General features: G+C 35.4%; 1 protein-coding gene across 1 annotated transcript in view; it reads left to right on the plus strand.

Moving 5' to 3' along the window:
• Nucleotides 1-26,754, plus strand: part of LOC150101259 (solute carrier family 71 member 1) — a 268,455-nt gene that overhangs the window by 96,470 nt on the left and 145,231 nt on the right. The window contains exons 4-6 of the mRNA XM_090401592.1: nt 1,794-1,921; nt 10,707-10,821; nt 16,276-16,494. Of these exons, the coding sequence (XP_090257718.1) occupies nt 1,794-1,921; nt 10,707-10,821; nt 16,276-16,494 (462 nt within the window). The remainder of the gene's footprint in view (nt 1-1,793; nt 1,922-10,706; nt 10,822-16,275; nt 16,495-26,754) is intronic.

Here is a 26,754-nt window from a genome sequence, read left to right on the forward strand (position 1 = left end):
AGAGTTCATGGGCAAAGTGGAGTCTGTCATGTTAGTTTTATATTTGAATAGGATTATCTGTGTTGCATTCTATTGGTGGGAATCTTGGCCTAATTTGCATTTTGTGGAGCTTCCAATCCTTTGGGGGTTACATAGGGGCAATGGACATTTATGGAGTTTTTGTTGCATTTAATGGCTATAGTTTTTGATATTCTTAACGTTGTTTTATTATTCTGTATGTCTAATATTGTGGATTGCAGTTTCTGGTTTCCCGGTAGTTGGTTTTTGTTCTTATTTTGGTTTTTACTCTTCTTATTTCTAAGATGTTCTGGAATTGGTATATTGCAATTGTGGAGGTATTCTCCTTAGTCTTGCTTGTAATTATCTAATCATGGAACCTGTATAGGTGACATCACAGTCATGTTAGCAATAAAATTTGTACGTAATGTTATGGTATTCTAATGTTGTATTCAACGTCATGATAATTCCTTGTATGAGTGAGATTTGGTAGATTTTAGAAAAGTTGTGAAATTGTGACTAGTCATAAATACTAATTTATAGTCTGTATGCTTGAATATATATTTATAAGCTTTGTATGTATTTTGGATATATGACAGTTTAATGATTTTTTGTGTCGGAAAGTTTTCTTTGGGTATTGCAATATACCATTTCCAAAACATCTATGAAATAAGAGTAAAAACCAAACACCAAGAAAACAGAAATTGCAATCCACGTACTTGAACAGTAGCATACTCCACGAATTGAAAAAGCCATCATAATAGACATACAAAATAATGAAATGAAATGTGAAATGATCTGGAATCATGTGCTGCTGTCATAGTAACCTGGACACCCTTTGGGGGTACAAATCAGGAAATTGATGATGAATAATGAAACAATGCTAAGGATATCAGAAACTTTAGCCATTAAATATGGCAAAAACTCCCTAAACGTCCACTGTCCCTATGTAATCTCAGAGTTGGAAACTTCACAAAATGCAAATTACACCAAGATTCCCACCAATAGAAAGTAACACAAAAAAAAATCCGATGAAAATATAAAGCCAACATGACATAGACTCGAGTTTTTTGGTTCATACCCTGTACTCCCATTTTTATCTGTTTGATATTTATTTTTTTTTATCTTCCCTTTTTTAAATTTTGCAGTTCATTCTTGATATGACACCATTATGAAATCAGTATGTATTTTTTGGTTTTTGGTCTGCATATTTTAATTTCTGCATTTTTAGCCTCCATATATATATATTTATCTCTATGTTGACCCCTTTTTTGTAAAATGTTCTACTGTATTTATTCAAATAATAGTCCCAAATGGTTTATAGTTCATTATTTATAGTTCATTTTAATGGTTTAAAGTTCAGTTATATATTGTCCAACCGCAGATGTGAGACCCCCTCCACATTTTTATGAAAATTCTAGTTTTTAAAGTGGTAACTATTTTATTTGTACAACAGGCAGAAAATTTTATGCCTTAAGTACGATTTCACATGTTGGTGATGAATTCGTACATCACCTTATTCCTTTCTCCCTTTTAATATGAATTGACTCTTCTTGGCACTGTGCCAGGAGTCTCGCATGTGTGGTTGGATAGTACTTTTTATCAATATGTTTCTGATGCCATTCCATAAAAAGTTAATCTTTTTATGGAATGGCATCGGGGGGGGGGGGGGGGGGTTTACCCTGCTTTTTGGAAACCTCTCATAATATAGATAGTTATAAAAGATTGATAACGAAATCTTGCATACTGTTACATTTCATATGTATGTATTTAGTTCTTTCCTCTTTTTTTTTCAGGGACTGTTGTCTTTTCTGAGTGCTCCATTAATAGGAGCGTTATCTGATGTGTGGGGAAGAAAGTTTTTTCTTTTAATTACTGTTTTCTTTACCTGTGTTCCTATACCATTGATGAAAATTAACACTTGGTAAGTATTTTTTTTTTTAAAGTTCTGTTTTACTGTAAACTGATTGAAATACACTTGTAAGTAAACAAGCTTAAATAAACTGCCTTAAACCAAGTTTGTGATACATGGTAAACCATTATTCGGTTTAAGGCAGTTTTGCAATTATCCAAACTTATGAAATAATTTATAAATAGTAATCATTGTACATGTAGTTAATGAGACGTATCCAGAAAGCAAGGTTTGGTCAAGAATTTAAAAAGAACTGGTAGAGAAGAAAACAAGCTTTATTATATGCTAAAATGCCTACTTATATACACTTTATTTTTCTACATAGTCACCATTGACTTCCAGGCATTTTTGGTATCATGGCACCAGCTTCTTCATACTCATGTCAAAATAGTCTGCTGTCGGTGAGTTCAATCACTGAATCACTGTTCTTCAGTTCCTCATTTTGATTGGAGCCACTGCTTCATATGCAGGAACTAGAGGTAGTCACTGGACTTGAGGTCAGGGCTGTAGGGTGGTTGGTCAAAAAGTTCCCATCCAAACTTCTCAATTTGCTGGACAGTTCATGCAGCAGTATGAACTCGCACGTTATGAAACAGCATTCCTCATCTTTTGTTCTGAATTACTCATCTGATTTTCTTCAGCATTTCACAATATACATCAGAATTAATTGTGGCTGCTCACCGAAGAAAATTGACTAGCAAGATCCCTTTTTTTGTCCAAGAAGAAAGTGGCCATAATTTTTTTGACCAATGATGGTGCCTGTTTCAGTTCTTTTTTGCTTTCAGAGATGATGAATGGCACCACTGCATTGATTGTTGTTTTGACTCAACATTTGTGTACAAAATCCATGTTTTGTCACCAGTCATGATACGAGCAAAAAATTCATCTCCTTCATTTTCATAATGCTTCAAAAATGTTTGAGCTGATTCCACTTACTGCTGTTTATGTGCATTGGTCAGCATTTTTGGGACCCATCTAGCACACAATTTCTTATACCCCCAGCTTTTCTTTTCCAATTTCATGAATGACTGAGCATGAAACTTCTGGACGTTAAAAGGAAAGTTGTGTAATTGTGAAACAATGATTCTTATGAATTTTTGTGTTCACTCTTTCCACCAAATTGTCATCACACTTGGCTGACCACTGTACTCTTCATGAACATTGTTGCAGCTGTCTTTAAAAATGACAACATTGTCTAACCTTACTGTCACTCATTATGTTAGACCTGCAAACCTTATACAATCTTGTAAGGTTTGTTTCCACCAACAAAAACCATATCACAATGTGAACCTCATGAACTGACAGGAATTTTTATGATTACAGCACTCATAAGTTATTCTTAGAAGACAACAAATCATAACATGATGAAAATAAAATAGCCAACAGCTAGTATGCTACCAATCATGTGCATATCTTCCATATCTTATTTTGTGATAAATTTTGAATGGACCTCACTTTCTGGATGCACCTCGTATCTTATATACAAGAATTTATGGAATATAGTGTTTGAAATACAAGATAATTTCTTAACATCATATTCCGATAATGTACCACAAGAAAAATATGAATAAATAATCAGTTAAGTACCTTTCGTATGTATATTTCACACAAAGTTATATAAATATTATTGTGGAAAAATAAATCAGATTGAATCAAGAATGAAATCTGAGAAATGGAAATTGATAGACCAGCAAAAGAAATGTAGAGAAGATGCTGAGTGAAATAAAATATTATTATTATGTGACATCTCCAAGGAGTCCATAGACTCATCGAGGGAGAGTGTGCCAACAGCATTGACAATTGGTCCCCTTCCAACCACTAACCATGCTCAAACTTAAGTTTTTGCGTGAGCCATTAGTAGCGGAGGCTCTACCAATTGACCAACCTTTTCTAGCAAAATAAATACAGCTTGTTGGAGGTGCCGGGTATGGACAAAAAAAAGTTAGCCATAGCCTAATGACTAAACTCTTCAACTCGGGGATCCTTCTAGTAGTAGTAGTACTGTATGGAGCTGAGAGCTGGATCACTGGAAAACAAGAAGACAGATTAAAAAATATTAAAGCAAAGCACTTGGGAAGAATCAACAGCAAAAAGTGGACTGAAAAAAATGATAAATGATCAAGTGAGAGAAGAGTTGGGATATACTAATAACATCTTTAAATAGTTGACACAGAAGACAGCTATAGTGGTTTGAGCACATAGCCAGGATGTGCCAAGAAAGATTGCCCTATATCCTTCTTTATGGAAGGGTTGGAGCGACGGAGGCAGAGGAAGACTAATAAGAAGATGGTGTGAAGCCGTGAAAATTTGTTTGGGCTTGACCTCATTCTAGCAGATGTCAAGGCTGGCATAATCCATTGGATGAAAAGAATCCATGGAACACCCCAACAATAAATTACATGATAATCACAGTAATTAACTTTAATAAAATGAAAGATTAGACATGGAACACTCAGCTTGTCCTGAAAAGATGAGGATGATTATGAATTTTCATGATTGATTTGATTTATAAAAAATTTATGCCATCAGTACTTGCTGTCTTTATAGCTTGTTAGGCATAGTTTATAAGAATTATGGGATATAGTAGGTTTAGACTGAATTTTTATGATGGACATTTTTTGTGAAGTTGTGAATTTGTTGATGTTTAAAATTAGTTAAATGTGGCATGATTGAGAGCAGAGTTAGTTGATATGTGATAAATTTTATTTCACAATTGGTTGATATGATAAATTTTAGGCTACCAATAGACATTTTATCTTTACTATTGTATGCTGGTGTCCTAAGGATGAACACTATTTCTGAAGTTTACAACTGCAGCTGGTGAGCAATTTGATTATCTGTTACCTGTGGATGCTTATTTGGCTTAGTGAAATCCTTCCCAATTCTGTTGATAATGTTCCATGCCTTTCTGCTACTGTGAGTCATGTCAAGGGCTTCTATTTCTTTTTTTTCCCCCCATGAGGATGCCTTTCCTTGGCTATCTCAGAGTGTAATTTTTCTCCTGCATGGATAGTCTCCTCTGAGAAGGGGTTGATGTTGTAAAGTTGTAAATTAGCATACTGGACTTGTATATCATTTGAAAGGCCTGGAATGTAGTTTGTGCTGCATCCTTGGGGGATGTGTTTGGTGGAGATTTTCCTCTGTATTTTTATGAACTGGGGACACTCTTGAGGGTTTGGAGGGACTGGCCATATGGAGTGGTCAAGATCTTCCATGAAACCCTTCCAGTTAGCTTTTTTGAAATTAAATGCAAATTCAACTCGAAAGATAATTGCAATGCTGAAACGAACGTTCACATGTAAAGATAAAGATGTTATTTTGCCTCTTTACAAGGCCTTGGTAAGACCTCACTTGGACTATTGTGCACAGGTCTGGTCCCCTGGTTTCTATTGTGATTCTGATATATTGGAGAGAGTACAAAGGAGAGTGTTAAAAATTATATCTGGATTGTGAAATGATTATGAAGACAGATTGAGAATTTGTAGACCTGCAGACACTAGCAAATACGAGAAAGAGGGGTGATATGTTGAGACTTCTGATAGGGTCATACAAGATTTCAGTTGATGTAATTTTTCAATTTATGGAGTGTGGAGAAAGAACAGGAGGGCATCCTTGGAAGCTGAGAATGAAGGCTGCTAAGAAGGGTGTCAGAGCCAGATTTTTCTTTCAGAGGTTTGTGCATGATTGGAATGGATTGCCATTAAATGTTACGAGTGCAAGCAGTGTGAATGAATTCAGGAATAAGTATGATAGCTGGTGTGTGTAGTATGTGGCCCTCCCTCGATGAGTCTCTGACTCCCTGGAGGTCTCTCTTAATAATAATAAAAATCATCATCCATAAGGGACTGTGTAGGTATAATGGCTGGGTTGAATTGAAGCATTATAGGTCATAGATGGCGAACCTATGGCACTCATGTCAGAGGTGGCATGTCCGAGAATTTTGCTGTCACGTCAATGATTTACAGGTGATATCCTTTTATACGCTTATAAATTATTCAACTTTTTTTTAAATTGTTACAATACGTACAAGTTAAATTTTGTTTTACACCAGAGAGCAGCTATGAAAATGTGTATATGATTTATGTGGTATTAACAAAAGGTCCCGCAACCCAAAGACAACCTACAATTGTTGAGTTGAAATGCTAATTCTCTTAAACCGAATTTCATAATAATTTCGAATTTCACATAACGTGAAACTGTCATAACATTCACTATATATTTCTTACTTTTAACACATTCACGACGGGGTCTCGTTTATCATTTTGGCGGAACTTCTCTTTATCAGTGGGCTCAACTCGCACAAGGTTTTAACCTTTGTTTGAATTTTATTGCTTTTTGTTTGCATTTGAACTGGCACAGGAACGCACACATGCATTATATGGCATATTTCAATTTGTGGTAGAATTTTATTTGAAGTTAGCCTTTGTGATCTGTCATAATGACACCAAGAATTTCAGATGCAATAAAACAAACACTTATTTCATGTAATTGAAAATTGGACAAGAGTTTATAGTTAGATACTGTGTTTCCGGTGCAACATATGGTTTTGCTTGAGTCTATACAGCGTAGTTTCTGTGAGAGGGGACATGTGATTCATTAGTTAGTGCCGTTTTTATTCCAGGTGTCTCTATTTGCACTGTTTGTTGAGAAATATTGATAAATACACAGACTGCAAAAGCCTCTGTATCTTAATCAGGGATACAATAAAACTACTTTCTTGTATCTGCAGTATAATGGCTGTTGTGGACGGCATGTTGTTAACCCCAGGGAGCGAGTTATCGCCTCGACATGAACATGTTTAAACTTATTTTGTGTGCGAGGCATATGCAACACTTTTTAATGTCTTTTTTCATGAAATAAAATCCAGGTTGCCAGTTATACGTGAGGGCAAATTATTTTCGAGTAATTATGGTAAGCGTTTCGCCAACAAGTTGACATCCTTCTGCTGCTTCCCTTGCTCAGCTAACTTCAATGGTGAGTTACAATGCATAAATATTTTTCTCACTACTGTTTTTTTTTTTTTTTTTTCAAACCAACATAATGAAAATCAATTTAATAATACAATAATGACTTTTACACTGAATAACATTATAAATTTATATATAAATAAATATAAATAAAATATTATTTATTATATTATTAAATATTATAACTGCTTGGCACATCAGCAAATCGATTAGTAAATTTTTCACATGCACCGGCATGTTAGCAACTCGATTTGTAAATTTTCGGCCCATGCACATAAAAAGGTTCGCCACCACTGTTATAGATCTATGTCTAGTATGTGGAATGGGATTTAAAACCTTTTTAACACAAGCAACGAATATTTTTGAGGTAACAAATATGAGATCAGGGTTATAACCCTGGTTTCATCTGCCACTGTTAAGATGCAGGGAGTTTCGGATTATGTATCATTTAGAGAGAAGTTTTCAGCCCATTTTTCAACAAGTTCTCCATCTATGTATGTATTATTGAGGAAGATGTTGGGGAAGGAGAAAGCTTCTGGCAGTTGATAAATTGTGATTATTACCATCACATTTTTAAATGTAATCGTAATAATATCAATGTTTCTGTTGTTCGTTGAGTCAGTGGATGATGGAATTAAGTTTTCTTTGGTAAATATTGCACTGCCATATTTATTGTGTGGTATCTCTTTGAGTTTCATTCTATGGATGTAAGGCACCTTCCTCTCTGTGAGTTTACTTCAGGCAGAGCACATTGCAGTCATTATATCTGCAAATATTTGCAATGAGATCCTGCTCGACAGTGGAGAAACTTTCATTATTAAATATTATTTTTAGGCCTGGCCCCAGGTGGGATCTTTTAGAACAGGAATTTGGGATTATTTTAGTTTGATCACTTGAATTTGGTTGGTAGCAGCTTTAGCTTCCCCTAATGGGTACTCACAGAGCGCAGGAACGAGAACCTAGCTGCTGTGCACCCCTTGATTTTGAGTAGAAAGTGAATACATGTTCAGATTTTCAAATCTCGTTCAAATGGGTCACATGGTAGCACTCAACAGGATAAAAGACAAATGGCCGAACTAAATGCATTGTGTTTGAAGGAAGCTGTTTTTGTGAAGAAATAAAGTTGAAAACTTGGATGTCCTATAATATATCAAAGACATCACTAGATGATTTTGCATGAGAAAGAATTATTGGAAAGTTTGAAGAAGGCTGCAAAAATTTCTGATATTGCCAGAGGGTTTGGAATCTCATGCCCACAACGCTGCCCAGAACTCTTTGGAATCTCATGCCCAGAGCCTGGATAGCGTTGTATCCAGGCTCTGGGCAGTGTTCAAACCAATGGAATTTGTTCTAGATGTTTTCTAAGAGGTTGCCCTCACTCAGTTATGGAGCATGTAGACAGATTTTTGGTTATAGCAGCAAAATGTAATTGATGCACCACACTAGGTCAGTTTGCAAGTTGGCTTCATTCAAGCATAGTTAGGCAGAAATTTCAACAAACTGTGGCAAGGCACCTGCGACATTTAGGCCTATACATCTGAAGATCTGTAAGTTTTGTCTCTCTTTATTCACAGCTCATCGTAGAGCACGTTTTCAGTGGTGTTGTATCTATAAAAATTTGACAAGAAATATGACCAATGGGGTCTGTAAAGTACATCTTTACAGATGAGTCATTTCAATCTCTCCTCTGATTGTAGATAACACTTGATCTAGCATGAGAGTCATACTTACCTCGTGAGAATGTTCTTGAAAGGAATAGATACGGTGATGCTGTGGTCGTTGTGTGGGGAGGCATTATGTTTAATGGGCACACTGAAGTACAAGTGCTGGAAAAAGTGTATGATTGGTGATTGATATTGCAATGAAGTTTTTCAAAATCATGTTTAATTGTTCCATGGTGTTGTAGGTGAAGAATTCATTTCTATGGATGGCATTGTCATCCATATTGTACATGAGCAGTGGAGATACGAGAATATTAATCAAATTGGGTGGCCGACACACTCCCCAAATTTCAACCCCATAGGAGACGTTTGGGACACAATAAGAACATTCATTGCTGCTTGAAATTCCCCTCCAGAAAACATACAAGGCCTTATCCTTACTCTGAAGGAGGACTTCATTAGTTTGCTTCAAAAACCCACGAATCACTTGGTGCTAAGCCTGTTATGACGTTGCGAGAGCTGCATCACAGCTACAGGTGGACATATTCCGTACAGAAAAGTCTATCTGAATAGTTTTCTGTAAGCACACTACATTAATTCCTTAACTACCTACTTAGGAAATTGGTAACATTTGCTAAAAACATACTGCCAAAAAATACTATTGTTGGTGGGCAGCAGATGGAATTGAGTTTTGACGGTAGTAGTTATGTGTAGTTGGAGGACTTAGTAGAGAGATGATATGTGTGGAGTAGAGTTCAGTGCTCTCCTATGATGAGTCTTTGGACTCGTGGTAGTGTTACATAATCTGATATAGTAAAGCAGTGAACCTTATTTTTACTAGGGTTCATACCTATATCAAAATTATTTCATGTCTTTGTTTACTGATTGCAGGCAGAAGAAGAAGAAGCAAATCTGCTAAAATGGTCCTAGTTTATAATGAAAAAAATACTGGAACAAAAATAATAGCTATTGTGTAGTTATCATAATCATTTTATATTAGTTTTGTATCAAGAAAAATGCTCAAGTAATGCAAGTTCTGATGCTATTTTTCTGTATATACTTATTTACTCATTAGTTATTTTTGATTATTGATAGCATCCTTTTTTTTTAACACACACACACACGCACACACACACACACAGACATATACAGGGTGTTCGGGATAAATTTGACATATTTATAATTAATTATATTTTTCCGTAAGTTACATGTATTAACACACACTTCTCTTCATTTAAAAGTTTGGACCCTTCTTCATTCATATACAAGATGTCAGAAAGGATGGATAGCTGGAACCCACCTGAATCATGGAAGAGAATAACTTGTATCATGATGATTCGTGCCCGCCATCAAAATAAGGATATTACGACTGCTGCCCAATGCTCCCTGAATACAGTAAAAACAATCAGGAATGAACTAGAGACTTGCAATGGTGACTACGAGGATGTAGCAAGAAGAAAGATCCCTAGCAGACGATCTGATTGCGTTCGTACAGCAGAATTCCTCGCAAATCTGCAGGAACAGGTGTTGAAGAACCCTGGCATTGGAATTCGGGCTTTGTTCGTGGAGTTGCTAACTGTAGTCAAGCCCTGGATAACAAGGGTAGGCAATGGTAGGCCGTATGTATGGCAGCAGGATTCGGCCCCTTGCCACACCTCTGGGAAAAGTCAAAAATGGTTGTCTGAAAATTTCTACGACTTCACCAGTCCAAATGTTTGGCCTCCAAACTCCCCAGACCTTAACCCCATGGATTATTTTGTATGGGGCGCAGTTGAAAAAGACACCAATCGCACTTCCAGTAATACAAAAGCCCAGTTAATGGATAAAATTAAAACAGTTTTTGCGGCCCTTCCTAGGGAGACTGTAGCATCAGCTTGTTCGAGGTTCCGAAGCAGAATTGAAGCTGTGATCGATGCTAATGGTGGTTATTTTGAGTAAATCTTGTTGATAGTATTGTAATTAACTCTGCCTGTAATGTTTTTTTTGTCAATTCATTAAATTTAATAGATACAAAGAAGATTTTCTTTTTCCTTATGAAACTGTCAAATTTATCCCGAACACCCTGTACATATTATATAATTTGTGAATTTTCCTCTCCATTTACCCTTATTCATGTTTATCCTAATATATATCATTATTGGCCTAAACTATTTTATTTTTCTTGTTTAGGTGGTACTTTGCCATGATATCTATATCAGGAGTGTTTGCTGTTACTTTCTCTGTTGTATTTGCTTATGTGGCAGATGTTACAGAAGAGCAAGATAGGAGTGCAGCATATGGCTTGGTTAGTAATAAGTAAATTTTTATTAAAGGTTATTCGAAAATAGGTCCAGAGAAATCCCATTAATTCAAATCAGAAAGAACAGTAAATTTTTAGATTTGAACTAATTAGATTTGAATTGTATGGTGTGGCGCAAATAAAAAAAAAATAAATAAATAAAAAAAAAAAAACACTACTGAACTTCAACAGCGGCATATTTCATAGTGTGTACACACACTGAGATATGCTGCTTGACTGCATGCACATTAACAGAAGAGCATGTATAGAATTTACGGCATTACATTTAGCTGTAACAGTGGAGCATTATTTGTTGAGCATTATTTTTGTTCATATGGAGTTGGTAGAGCAAATGGTCCAAGAGAAACCTCTTCATAGGTCACTGTGAAGAGGTTTCTCTCCCCACACACTGCATGGTGTGCGGTTTCCAGCCACGTGATAATTGGGCCCTATTTCATTGAATAGGGTTGTTTAACCGTGACCTTGAATAGTGAATGCTACATCGAGAATGTGTTGGTTCCATTCACCCAGGATTTGCATAGGATGCACAGGCATTCCAACAGGACAGAGCAACCTGTCACGCATCACGTGGTCCTTTACTTCAAAATTATTTCTTTGGCAATACCGTTTCACTTCTAGACAAAAATGGTTAACAAACCAATCAGTAAATAACTCCTTGGTAATCCATTCATTTCTATTAGGTTTTCATATTACAGGTAAATTCGTTTTTATGTTACCTTTTAACGCCTTTGAATTTTCTGAATGGTAAACTAATAACAATTTTTATTTAAAATCGCCAGAGGCATTGATCCCAAGAGTAATGTTAAGCAATCTTTGGCTTTGAACCCAGCTGCTAATTTTTCTTCAATGGAAATGTGATTCTTTTTGATAGTAGCCATTTCCAGAACAAACTGTTTTCGTTAATTTTATTTTTGTCAGTTTAATTTTGCTGCTGTACATCTGAGCAGACTGTTTTATTTTTTCTGATTGACTAAGTATGGTTGTTAAAGTTGGCTGCACTAATCCTAAAGAATGTGCCACATCAGATTTTCTTTCACCCTTTTCAACATGTTATGATATTTAATTTAGTTTCTAAAGAAATTGCTTTTCTTTTCCTTGATTCTGACATTTCCACTAAACATTAATATTTACAAAATATACAATAATGCTATCAGAGAACATACATAATTTCTTGCAATGTATAACACTGAAACACGCCCTACAAAGTATAAGCAATGACTAAATTACGTGGATGACATGCAAAACTGTTAAAACAGGCACACCTACAGCTTGGGAATATGTGACGAGTCGCCATTGTTTGCCAATCGGATGATTGCTGGACACTGACCTTAATATTTTAATATTTTTACTTAAATTGGTCTTGAAATTGTGGGCTTCGTTATATCGAGACTTCGTTACCAGATGTAACGTTAACCGAGGCATGACTGTACTTTGAAAGACAAACGAACCAAGCAGTCACAGAACCATACTAGAAAATTTTCAAGAGGAATGTAGAGAGGAGTACATATCAATACATGAGGTAGAAAAAGCCATCAAAAACCTGAAATGCGAAAAGGCAGTTGGAGAAGATGATATTTGACCAAAAGTTCTTAAGTATGGAGGTATAAAAGTTCTTCAGTGGCTACACTGGATAATTCAGAAGGCCTGGTCCGAAGGTCGAATTACCAATGATTGGAGTAGAGCTATCATAGCACCCATCTATAAAAAAAGTAATAAAACTAAGGAAATTTTATTGCCTGAAAATAAAAATACCAAAACTATGAAAATAGGCAGCAGTATAGAAAACTTCAGTTGCATTCTGACAGGGTAATTTCTCTACTAAGTGTTCCAGGTAAAATTTATATAAGATTTCAAGCATACTTGAAAAGAGGTTGAGAAAGATTATGGAAGAGAAACTTGGAGAAGAGCAAGCTGGGTTCAGGCCAAAGCTTGTCAAGATCAGATTTTCACTTTAAGACAGAATATGGCAGCGATCTGTACTTAACTTTTGTAGATCTGGAAAAGACATATGACAAGGTGCCAGAGAAAAGCTTTTCAATACACTACAATTATAAGGGGTGAATGGAACATTATAGCAATACATAGTCTACGTTTAAGTTGTCAGTCAACAGTTAGAATTGAAGGAAATACAAGAAGAGATGGTTTGATGCATGAGGCTGGTCTGAAACGTTCTCGGCCTCAACCATAGATGGCAACACTATCGACAAGATTTTTTTTCACTAAGTTGGTACATCTGTCATAAGCATCCATGTGAAATTGCAAGTCATTCTATCAAGTAGTTTGTTTTATACAGCTGTCTGAAGCAAAAGTGCTGTCTGTATCCCTTGAAATGGATATAATTGAGTATCATGCAATTATAAATTCTTTGTAAAAGAAGGTTTATTACCAAAAGAAATTCATTTGAAGTTCATAAAAGTTTATGAGCACTCTTCTCCTTTGTTTTCGACAATTAAGAAATGTGCTGCTGAGTTTAAACATGGCTATACCAGCCATGAAGATGATCCACGTGAAGGACGTCCAAAAAGTGTAACAACACCAGAAATCATTGATTGAGTGCACGATATGATATTGGATGACCTGCGAGTCAAAGTGCGCGAAATTGCTGAGACTATAGGCATTTCAAAAGAACGTGTAGGATATATTTTACATGAAGATTTGCAAATGGAAAAGCTTTGCACAAGATGGGTGCTGCACTCGCATGAAATCTGTGAATAGTGCTTGGAGTGTTTTAACAAGAATAAAACTGATCTTATGCATTGATTTATTACTGTGAATGAGACTTGGATTCACCATTACACACCTTAATCTACACAGCAGTCAAAACAGTGGACAGAAGCCAGTTGTTCAGCACCAAAGAAGACAAGGTCACGGCATCGGTGTTTTGGGATCCTAAAGGCATTTTGTTTATTAATTATCTTGAAAAGGATAAAACAATAACCAGGGAATATTATTCTGATCTTTTAACCAGACTAGATAAAAAAATTCGTGAGAAAAGACCTGGTTTTCAGAAGAAAAAGATCATCTTTCATCAGGACAATGCACCTGCCCATAAAGGTGTTTTGGCAATGGGAAAATTAAGGGATCTGCACTATGAATTGTTGGACCATCCACCCTATTCCCCAGATTTAGCTCCCTCCGACTTCTATCTCTTCCCAAAACTAAAACTCTTCCTCGCTGGTCAGCATTTTCTTTGAATTTTTTCAAATCAAGGTAAGCAGCATTTTCTTCGAAATTTTTCAAATCAAGAGATGATTGCAGCTGTAGAAGGGTATTTTGCAGATCTTACTGAGAACCACTACAGGGACGGGATAATGGTGCTGGAGCATCACTGGAATAAATGTATTAGTCTTAAAAGGGAGATTATGTCGAAAAATAAAAATAATCTTGAATTTATAAATTAGTTTTTTTATTGTTAGGGCCGAGAACTTTTCAGACCAACTTTGTAAAATTAAGGTAAGACAAGGATGCACGTTATTTCCACTTTTATTCATCTATATGGATCATATTATTAAAAAAAAAAAAAAAAAAAGAAAACAGTGGCATCAAGCCTGATTTTGAGTTGCCAAATCAGACTTAGCTCTTTGCTTTATGCAGATGAAGTCGTACTCCTAAACATATCTAGTGCAAGTCTGCAAGGTTCACTAAGTAAATTGAATAAAACTAATAAATTTGGCATGAAAATTGGCAATAAAAAGATCAAAACTATGAAAATGGGCAGGAGCATAGAAAACTTCAGCTACATTCTAAATGGAGATCTTATAAAACAGGTAAAATATTTCAACTATTTAGGCATGGTTTTTAGTTAAGATGGTAGGTTAAATCTGGAAATAGACATCAGAATAAGCAAAGCTGGTATGGTGGGTAGCAAGCTGAATAAATTTATGTGGAATAAGATGTTAACCAAAACACCAAACTAGCAGTATACAAGACAGTGTTTAAACCAATTTTAAGTTATGGATCTGAAAGTTGGGTTAGAAATGAAGCACTCGATCAAAGACTATACACGATAGATATGAGGGTTCTGAGAAAAATTAGGGGAGTGAACTGATGGCATCAATCGGTTCACTCATCACATTAAAAAACTATCAGAAGAAACCAAAAATTTGGTTATGTTACATCTATTATATTTTCATTATATGGTCAGTAACAGTGGGTAATTTAATTACTTTCCAAGATTATCTGAGCAACTTGCATCCCAATATAAAATTCACTTTTGAATTAGTACAGCACAGCAAATTACGGTTCCTTACAAAAACATCTCAAGATTCTTGCATCCACCAAAACTTCTACACCACTCCATGAAAAAACGTTGTTAAAGTGAACAAAGAGGAAAAAAACATTATTCTTTTAAAATATTTTTAAATGCTGCTTCACACCACGATCCATTATTAAAGATAGGTATAATTAAAACTTTACAAGACAGGGCATACAACATATCAAATGTCAGTTGAAAGGAATAAAGAGCTGCACTACCTGAAACAACCTCGCACTTAATGGTTATGAACCCAAGATAATCAAAAAATTCTCAATACATCTTCAACTCCCTTACTTAAACAAGACTTCAAGAATACAATCATGCTGCCTTACAAGTACTTTCATCAAGAATGTTACAGACAAAGTGGCTGTGTTGCTCCTCAAGTACAGCATAAAAGTGCTATTTTGTGATGTTATATTTACCTTTACAAAAAATCTCAAGATTCTTACGTCCACCAAAACTTCCACATCACCCCATGGAAAAAACCAGGTGTTTATAAGATTCATTACTCTTGTGGCATTTGTTATGTAGGGCACTTAATGGTTAGGAAGCTTGAGAAAGATCTCCATGTCTGAACATGTAAAATCTTGAAGAAAGAAGAGAGCATAAAATCAGCCCTGCATTCCACACAACTACAGCAGCCATCAAGTACTTTGGCAACAAACAAAAATGTCATATATTGATTAAAACTGTTTTACAAGAAAGTTTAAAGAAGCCTTGCAAATGCTTAGGATCCCTACATAATACAATCAAAATCAAGTCTTAATTTTACATCAAGTATGGTCTGCCTTCATCAAAAATTTAACTGCCACAGACCTAGATAAAAACATGCCTGATACTGTAGAGTGTGATAGCAACAAATAGCAGTGTTCCAACACACATACAGTAATGAATTTACTGTTTGTATTCTGGCTTATCAGTTATGTAACAGTTGTGAAGTTATCAAAACATCTGATTGTTAATGTGCTTGTGTTATGTAAAACTTATGTACCAGTACCACTGATGATGTAAGCCTTATGACTTAAGAAACTTGTTAGGTTTTAATTGCTTATTTTTATTAAACTTGTTATTTATATCATAATCTGGTCTCAATACCAAAAACTTCCCACAGATCTGCTAAATCGTAGAAACTTATGTTTGTATCTCTACATGTATTTTTGATTAATCTTTTTACTTTTTATTAGGTGTCAGCTACATTTGCTGCCAGTTTAGTAACAAGTCCAGCACTTGGAGCATACTTAGGAAGATTATATAGTGATAGTCTTGTAATAGCACTGGCTTCAGCTGTTGCTCTTCTAGATGTCCTTTTCATCATGGTTGCTGTACCTGAATCATTACCAGAAAAAATTCGACCTGCATCCTGGGGTGCTCCTATTTCATGGGAACAAGCTGATCCATTTGCTGTATGTACTTATACTCTTTTATTTATGCACATGTTTATTTATTTATTATTGTCATTTACTTATTTTCACTGCAGCATAATTTTCATAATAGTGTTCTCATCTTGAAATGGTAGTTTTTAAGGCTTGCGCAACTTTCAGACATGATAGAATAATTCCTGAAATAAGACACAAGTTAACAAATATCAAAAAATAAGTAACTTTTTAATTACTTGCTGACATATTTCATTTGGGATACCCCAGTATTCTATGAACATATTCAGCTTTTATTTGAAATGTAGACTCATAGAAAATTATGTCATCTCTACAACCGTGATTTTGGACTCATGTGCCACCTGAATCACCAAAGTTGTCCTTTGCCTTTTATTAGTTCATGTTTATTGTCATGTTATCAAGCTGCACTCTTATTTTATAGCATGGGACTTTTATCTTAATAAGAATATCATTCATTTAGTTATCAACGTCATATTTCTGCTCTCTTGTGTTTGCTTATATTTCACAAATTGTAGGCAACTTATTCCAAATTTTTTTAGCAAATTGCAAAATAACCAAGTTCAAAACCGTGTTAAATATTATGATTCTACTAACAAAACTTTGTTAGTGGAATCATCATCATCAAATTCCTGCCATGTACCCTCAAGGGGTGTACAGGATATGATAGTACTACATGAAAAATTTACATCATTACTAACTTCTTATCTACAATTTTCCTCCAAATTAGTCTGTCTGTTACTTGTCAAGACTCCAACATTATCAGATCTTATATTTCTATAGTCTAAGGCACTTTGTACCGTATCGATCCACCTATATCTTGGTCTTCCTCTGGGTCGTTTTCCTGCCAACCTGGCAGAGGACACTTGTTTTGCTAATCTTTTCTCTCCCATTCTATTTAAGTGACCATACCACCTGAGATTAGCTCTGCTAACGCATTCCTGGATGCTGACAATGTTAAGTTCTTTCCTAATATCCTCATTTTTAATATGATATTGCCATTGATGCCATCTGTTCACGCCTCTAATCTTTCTCAGGACTCTCATATCTGCTGTCTCTAGTCTTTGGTCAAGTGTTTTACTTCTGACCCAGCTCTCAGATCCATAAGTTAAAACTGGTTTGAACACTGCCTTGTATACAGCTAATTTAGTGTTCCGACTAATTTCTCTCTTATTCCATATGAATTTATTCAATTGACTTCCCACCATACCAGCTTTGCTGATTCTGTTGTCTATTTCTATATTTAATTTACCATTTTCAGTAAAAATCGTGCCTAAGTAGCTGAAATATTTTACTTGTTCCACAGGTTCTCCATTCATAAGTTGACATTTTCAATGATTCTGCCTATTTTCATTGTCTTTGTCTTTTTATTGCTGACCTTCATACCGTATCTATTACAACAGCTATTCAATTTAGTCAGAGAATCTTGCAGACTTGTAGCGGATTTATTTAGAAGTATAACATCATCCGCATAAAGCAAAGAGCTGACATTAACATCTCCAATTTTGATATCATGTTTAATACCACTTTCCTTCATAAAATGATCCATATAGATAATGAATACCAGAGGGGATAATGTACATCCTTGTCTCACACCAGATTTAACATTAAACCATCTTCCTGTACTTCCTTCAATTCTAACTTCTGACTTACAACTCAAATAAAGACTAAGTATTGCTTGATATAATGCCCCATTGACACCATATAACTGCAGCATATTGAATAGCTTCTCTCTTGGCACCTTGTCTTATGCCTTTTCCAAATCGACAAAACTTAAATACAGATCTTTGATATATTCCCATGCTTTCTCGACTATTTGTCGTAAAGTGAAGATCTGATCCTGACAGCCTCTATTTGGCCTGAATCCAGCTTGTTCTTCACCCAGCTTTTCTTCCACAATTCTTCTCAACCGTTTCTCAAGTATACTTGCATAGATCTTGCCAGGAACACTCAGTAGGGAAATACCTCTGTAATTCTCACATTCAGTTTTATTTCCCTTTTTATATATGGGTACTATTAGAGCTCTACTCCAATCATTGGGAATTCGTCTCTCTGTCCAGGCTTTCTGAACTATGCAATGCAGACACTGTAAGACTTTTATACCACCATACTTCAGCATTTCTGGTCGAATATCATCTACTCTTGCCGCCTTTCCACATTTCAAGCCTTTGATGGCTTTTTCTACTTCAAGTATGGATATGTATTCCTGACTGATGCCTGGTCAGTGTTTTTTATCACTGTGCTGTCATCACTGCTTGTTTCATTTAGCAGTTTTTCAAAGTAATTACTTCATACTTCAAGGATATCTTTTTCTCCTGTTTTCATGTCTCCTTTATCATCTCTAACTCCTTTTAGAGCACTCTTTCCTCCATTCCTAAGTTTCTTCAACAAACTCCAGAATATTTTGCCACCTTCTTGATATTTATTTTCTATATTCTTGCCAAAGTCCTCCCATGACTTTTGTTTAGCTAGTTTTACACACTGTTTAGCTTTCTTGCATTTGTCTCTGTATTCTGTAAGAGTAAAAGCTGACTTATTTGCCAGGAACTTTTGATACGCTTTCTTCTTTCCCTTCATTGCATCTTTAACTTCCTGTGTCCACCAGGGAGTTCTGATTTTTTTATCCTTGCACACAACCTCACCACATGCCTCTCTGGCAGAATCAATCAATGTTTTCTTCAGAGTTTGCCACTGAATCTCAAAGGTTTGATTCCTGTTCTCAAACGCTTTCATTTTTTTTCAATAATCTTTGTGTATTTTAGTCTACAGTTCACATCTGAGAGCTGCTCAACTTTTATTCGCTTTAAAACTTTCTTACATGTTATTCTTTTCAATATGAAATTCAATTTTATCCTGCTCAAGACTAAATAGTGATCACTTCCAATTTCAAATCCTCTGTACACTCTGGTGTCCTGCACCAGGGAGAAAACATCACTATCAACAATATCATAAGCAATGAGACTTTCCTTATTCCTAGCCTCTTCTCTCAATGTGAATTTGTGCACAATTTTATGTTGGAACATGGTGTTAGTAATAACCAGTCCATGTCCTGAGCAGAAATCCAACAGATATTTGCCATTATTATTAGCTTTGCTCTTTTCTCCAAATGTTCCCAAAATATTTTTCATATGTCTCACAATCATTTTACCTCTGCTATTTAGATCCCCAACAAGGACCAACTTTTCCTTTTTCATTGTGTCAGTTGCTTTTTCTAAAGCATCAAAAAATTCCTCCACTTCTACCTTAGTAGAACCTTCTGTGGGACCATAGGCACAAATAAGTCTCATTGTCCAGTTCCCCATTCTCATATTTGCCCACATTACTCTACTTGAGACTGCCTGCCATTCAAGAAGATTAGCCTTGTATTTTGTGTTGAATACTATGGCTACTCCTTCTTTTCCTTGATTGTCATTGCCTGAATATAACATTTTGTATTTATTGCTCAGAAAGATCTCAACAGTTTTGGACTTTTTTGTTTCAGTCACCCCTATTATGTCGATCTGGTACTTATCTAATTCCTCAGCTAGCTCCATTTCTTTGCCATTCTGGCTTCTTACGTTGATAGTACCGATCTTTAACTCTGGTGATGTTGTGTTGGGGTGTGTTTTCAGATTTGTTCCAGTAGCGACTTTTTGCTGTTCGTCCTGGTTCCGTGGCGAAAAGAACGGTGGCCTTGTTTAACTGGGCGACGCCCCAGCCGGCATGAAATTTTGTCATGTTGTACCATCATTTTTATTTTGGTTTAACCAATAAGAATACAATTTGGTCTGCTAAATCCCAAATTGCCAGCCCATCCTCTTTCGTTCATTATCAAAGTAGATATCCAACAGGGTGCACCACGAGAAGGTGAGAATTGGACATTAGGTCAGAAGCCCTGGTCAGTTCTCCGCATTCCTTTAAAGGCTATGTGGAGGTCTCCTCTCAGTTATACAGCTTTGACCCTTAAGCACCCCTGTTAGTGGAATCTTAAAAATGAATTGGTAAAAAAGTGATATTTTGTTATTCACTCAGCATGTGCTCTCATAAGATGCTGACTTCAGAGTTGCATAGCTAATATAATTTCACTTGATGCTCTTTTTTTGTTTCAAGTATAGGCTAAATAAATATATTAATAGTAGTTGCACATATTCAAGTGGAATATACCATATTTGCCAGCGTATAAGATGCACTTTTTTCCTTTGGAAATAGTTTTGAAAAACAGGGTGCGTCTTATACGCCGATACTCAGATACTCACAGAATAGAAGATGTTAAAAATCAACTCAAGGAATCGAAAACTCAGCTGTAATTCCAGGAGGTCTAAGTAGTCAGCTTCAACCTTTAGATGTATGTATTAATAAATTTAAGGGATTTTTGAAGGCCATCTGGAAGAACAACTGGATGCAGTCTTCAGATTTTGAGGTTATGCCACCAGGAAGAAGGAAGAGGCCTAGCATTTCGCAAGTTTGTGAGTGGTCAAAACTTCATGGGATGCTGTGAAAACTAAGACATTAGTTAAATCATTTAAGAAGTGTGGCATTAGTAATGCACTGGATGGTACAGAGGACAATTTGTTGTATGAGGACTCAGATTCTGATTTGGAAGAGGTTTCAAGTGTCTCTTCATTTAGCTCTGGAGATGAATTTCTGGGTTTTGATGAAGAAGATTAAAAGGTGGGTACTCTTTCCTAGTTAGATTAGGTATTTGTTGAAAGTAGACCTACTTATTACTTAATATTTGAAATACTGTAAATTCATTATAATATTCAGTGATAAAGTTTTTTTCCTAAAAAATTGTATAGAAAAGGGGGTGCGTTTTATATGCCGGCAAATACGGTATTACAGAGTGAGGTTTTGCTCTACTGAGAAACAATTACCATACTAATCACTAGAAAAAATTTCAACTAGCATGATCAACTTAGAGAAACTATCAGACAACCAATATAGAATTAAATTCTGCATTCAACAAAGTGATGACATAGCTGGTAAAAGTGTGATTCTGTTGATGAATATTTTTCCATTTACACATTCCTTTTATGGATGACTATTTCCCTCATTCTTAAGATAGGTATCAAATCATTCTTGTTTAGGTGTAGGAAGTCTCAAAAGATTTAAACAAACCTTTAGGTTTGAGAGAGCTGCAGTGCACTTTCGGACCATGTCTTAAATAGACATAGTCCGATAGCACAGATTTTTCATGTTAGAAAAATCAGATGTATATATCATTTTGAAACAATCAGTATCTGGAACATTTTGAAAATTAAGACTAGTACAATGTTCATGCAACATCACTTCTGCTTTGTCTACCTCACTCTGGAATACATATATTCCACTTGAAAATGTGCAACTACTATTAATATCTTTATTCAGCCTTTACTTGAAACAAAAAAGCATCAAGTGAAATTATATTAGCTATGCAACTTTGAAGTTAGCTTCTTATGCGAGCACATGCTGAGTGAATAACAGAATATCACTTTTTTTACCAATTCATTTTTAAGATTCCACTAACAAAGTTTTGTTAGTAGAATCATAACATTTGATACTGTTTTGATCTTGGTTCTTTTGCAATTTGCTAAAAAAAATTTGGAACAAGTTGCCTGCAATTTGTGAAATATAAGCAAACACTATCAGAGCAATCCTTGATAGATTAAGTTCAGTTGCCTGTCACTGGTAAGTGTAACTTTGCCAGCTGGTTGGCAAGTTTGCATGTTTGATTATCTATACCAGGGGTGGGGAACCCCTCGCCCGCAGGCGAAATTTTTCCCGCGAGTCTATTTCAATTCGCCCCTTTGCTGATGTACTCGTATGTATATGTAAATAAAATTTTATAATAATTTAAATTTATTATAATTAAATTTATTTAAATTTAAATAATTAAATATACAAAACTAAAAATACCTATATTACATATAATATGATCGTCATACATCTGGTAAGATATATATTGCACGCTACACACACTATATATATATAAGAGTTAAAATTTGCCAGTCGCCCGCAGAAGTTTTTAAATTAGCAATTTTCGCCCTTGATACTAAAAAGGTTCCCCACCCCTGATCTATACTATCAACAGTTGAATGCGAAACTACCCATATATATGGATCCTCAAAAATTCACAAAGTAGATGGTAATATATACATGTACAAATTTGCCATTTTTAACTAACTTTACATACATTATCTTTGACAATTGTCCTTTGTAATTTATTATCAGAAATAACTGGTTGTTTCCTCTGAAATCATTTTCTATATAATTCATGTATGCGCAGTGGCCCAAGAACAGAGCTTTGTGATGCCATGTGTCAACTACCCTCTCTTGGATTTGGCTTCACTATATACTACACATTGATGCCTATTCTTCAGCTGTCCTATTATCCATGTCACCAATTTAATACCCATCCCCATTTGCTGCAATTTATGTAATAACTTTGTGTGTTGTATCCTGTTAAATCTTCGATTACAAAGTGAGTTAATTACTAAGGTAAGACCTATCCTTTACAAAGCATTCTTTCCCCATAGGGTATTTGCTCATGTCCACCCATTCTTGAAATTCTGATTGGTCTGTAGTTTGCTACATCTTGTCTTGTCTTGGGTCTACTTTACTTCTTGGGACCTTGCCATAGCTGAGGCGTAAACAGCCTGGTCAGAGGCAACCACATGTCTCCTGAGCCCTCTCATAACATATGGATGAATATTATATAAAGTTCCATGGATTTGCATTGAGAATGCATGCCTTGAGATCACATGCATTGAGATCACATGCCTTGAAATCACATTGAGAATTTGTAATATACTAGCTACAACCAGTTCTCTATTTATTCTTGTGTCAGTCTCTGTCACATTTGTTACTGTAATATCTTCACTTGAATGATACACCCCCCCCCCCCCACAAAGTGATCATTTAGTAATTTAACTATTCTTCTGCTTCTGTTATCCCCTTACTACTATCAGCCTGCATTCATTCCACACTGATTCTTCCTCTTACTCTTCATGTTGTGAAAGAACTGAGATTTCTTTTGGAATTGCTTGGTTAGTTTCCTCTTATCTAATTTTTCTTTCCTTACCATGCTGGTTGTGCTTTTTGCCCATGCTTTGTACTGTTGATGAGTCTTTTGACCATCTTTTTCTTTCACAACATTTATTTATTTATTTTTGCATCTCCTGTTTAATGTTGCTATTCATCCATTTAATTTCTGCCCATCTCATGTAATCTCCTGACCCCCAGCACATGGTCTGATACTACTTCTCTCAAACATCACTTGCCATGTAATATAGATATTCTTCCCTTGCAGTGTGTTATTCTGTTGCACTACTCCAAGCACTTAAGTTTATTGTAATTACCAGTCAGTTAATTCAATATATATTCCTGAATTAAAATTCTACATGGTTATTTTCCTCCCAGGTCATTACTGCTTGATCACTTTCTACAATTACAGACAAGATTATGAACCCTTTTCATGGACATAGGATCTGTCCATAGCTGTTGATTTCATTGGTTTATTGATGGAAGAAAAGCAAAGGTCATATGGCACCATAGCAAAAGTTATAGCAGACCACAAAAGCTATGGACAGATTCTCTGGTGGTAATACCAAAGCATTTTCAGACCCACTCCTTATCCTCTCCATCACATGCTGTTTCAAATATTTATCTCTTATCCCCATAAATTCTACTTCTTTCCCTCTTTCCAATCTATAACTCATATTTGAAGTCTCCCATAATAATTAGTCTTCCTACACTCATTGAGCTATGCATAATATCCCAATGCATACTGTTTACGTCTTCTTTTATAACTCTTGGCCTATAGTAGTAACTCACAGTATATTTTATTACATTCTGACCTCTTTCTCAGGCTAAATAGCCTCAAATATACTTTATCTCATGTTTCTTCCTTTCTATTGAACATTTGCCTTTGTTTGTTGCACTTCTGCTATTATAAGCATATGCCCTGTCCTCATCCTATTCTCTGTCTGGCCTGAAAATATACTATCCTTCATATTCTTTTTTTATAATTAAATTATCCTCTGTCAACCAGGTCTCACTAATGCCAGTAACTTTTGGTCAAGTTTAATTAACTGATTCAGATACTCTTCAATGTTATTCACGAGCATCAAATATCCCTTGCCCATAGCTGTGTGTGTCTTGTAGTGACTGTAGCATTCATGTTTAAGATCTGATAAACTCTCTCCAACTCCATATGATGTAGACCATTAGTCTTATATAAATTCTTCCATTTATCGAATTCACTCCATATATCTACAAACCATTTTTCCTACATAAAGATTAATTTGCAATTATGGTTCTTCTTCTCATCATCATAAGGTTAAGTCTGGCAAGATTCAATCTAATCATGCTTGCTCTTTGTTTTCACTTCTTGAGTAACAGTTACTTGCATATCCTGTTTCACTCCATACTTGTTACCCTTCAAATCATTCTTACTCACGAAACAGTCAGCTCTTTCTGATTCTAACCGCATCACCGACATCCTTCATCTTCACACCTGGAAAAGACAATAATGTCACACTTATAGAGTATCATGGAATTGCCATGTATTACCTTCCTTTCTCTTTCATCTCACCTCTCCTCTTCCCTGTTCACTAGACATTTCCACAATGACACAAACTCACACTTTGTTCTGTTATTGGATTTGCTCATTCTCCCAGTCCTATCCACACTCTTCTGGCACTCACACTTTTGCACCTTTTATTTAATGTACACTTCTCTCCACTTGTGACATGATCTGCACCTTCTGGCAGTCACACCCTCATGATTTCCACTATCAAATCACAAACCATTCACCCTTGATAACGAGTACATTTCTCTTGACACTTTCTCTCTCTCATGCACACCAAGGTCCCACATGTTGAACTCATTTGTCCGTCATTAAATTTTGGGGAAGTACATAGTACTCTCAAAAAATTCCTTATGTTGAACTCTTTAAATATTGAGGTTTTTGAGTGTCATTGGTATGGTATGTATTATTGCACCTTGTGCCATACTGTGATTGTACATTATATAATAATCCAAATATAATTAAATATTCATAGATACCATTGTATCTAAACTAAATCCAACAATATAATAATAGCAATATAACTGATATTTTTGCATTTATTCCTGTTCAAAACTCTCCTGATTGTTTCCAGACTTCGTATGATTCCTAAAAGTAAACACAATATACTAATACTTCATGAAGAGGACACTTTTTGATGCATAAACATTGCATCATATTTGCTTTAATAGCCCTGGTGTGCATTCAAAATACATACACTTTTGTTCTTTGAAAAGATGTACAGATGGCATGGCAGTTCAAATTCTTAGTGTTCTAGTAATTTTAAACTGCTCAGAAGGCAATGCAGGGTGAGTTCTGAGACAACAGCACCTAGAGGAATGTTGTCATTTGTCATGAGTTGCTGTTTTTATTTTCTGAGTTTTATCTGTTTTGCATGCATTAAGTGTGAACTGACATGGTAGGCAAGTTTTTATATATAATATAGACAAGGTTTTAATATTTAATTTTTGATAAATTTATAACTTTTTTGCCCGTATTTACAATGGGAAGCAGTATTGTTTATAGTTGAAGGAGGTAAGCCTTGTCTTCCTCTTGTAAATTTTACACCTTTGAATAATTCAAATATACAAACTGCTGCATTTGCTCTGCTTCATTTACTGGTCTCTAAACTCTGAAAATCACAGACCTCTTCATCTTCTCCATGAAATGTGAACATCTACAATCCAGCTATCCAAACATTGAAGTCATCATCCTAGGTGACCTGAATATCCACAACTCCAACTGGTTCCCCTTCTATCTAACAGGTAAATTTAGGTGTTGATGGTTATTCATGACTTATTTTTAATGGTACTAGCAACACCAAACAATTTTATCAAAAGATGTTTTATTAACTGCTTATATTTCACTGACTTTCAAATCAGCATCATCAGAGCACACAGCTAGCATACGTAACAGTGAGTAAGTGAAACAATACAAATGTAATGACAAAAGATCTAAAGTCATATTTTGGTACCCTCTAATGTTGTAAAAAAAAAAAAAGCTATGTGGGAGTTGCTCCTATGATGAAGTCTCTCAAATTTTTGGCAAATTAATGCAGCCATATTTGTTTAGGTTAGGAGAATTCTTCAAAGCCATGGCTGACTCAAACAGTTATTTGATTCTTTTCCTACTGTGAAGTGGATTTTGGGAGTGTTGGCTGTTTAGGTAGGTGACAAATGATGCATCCAAAGTGTCTTGTTCATGGGGCCAGATGGCAAACACATCATTACATAGTGTAACCACACTAA

The sequence above is a fragment of the Typopeltis vanoorti genome, chromosome 12, assembly GCF_054136105.1.
Source record: "Typopeltis vanoorti isolate ZY-2024b chromosome 12, IOZ_Tvanoo_1.0, whole genome shotgun sequence".
Classification (NCBI taxonomy): Eukaryota; Metazoa; Arthropoda; class Arachnida; order Uropygi; family Thelyphonidae; genus Typopeltis; species Typopeltis vanoorti.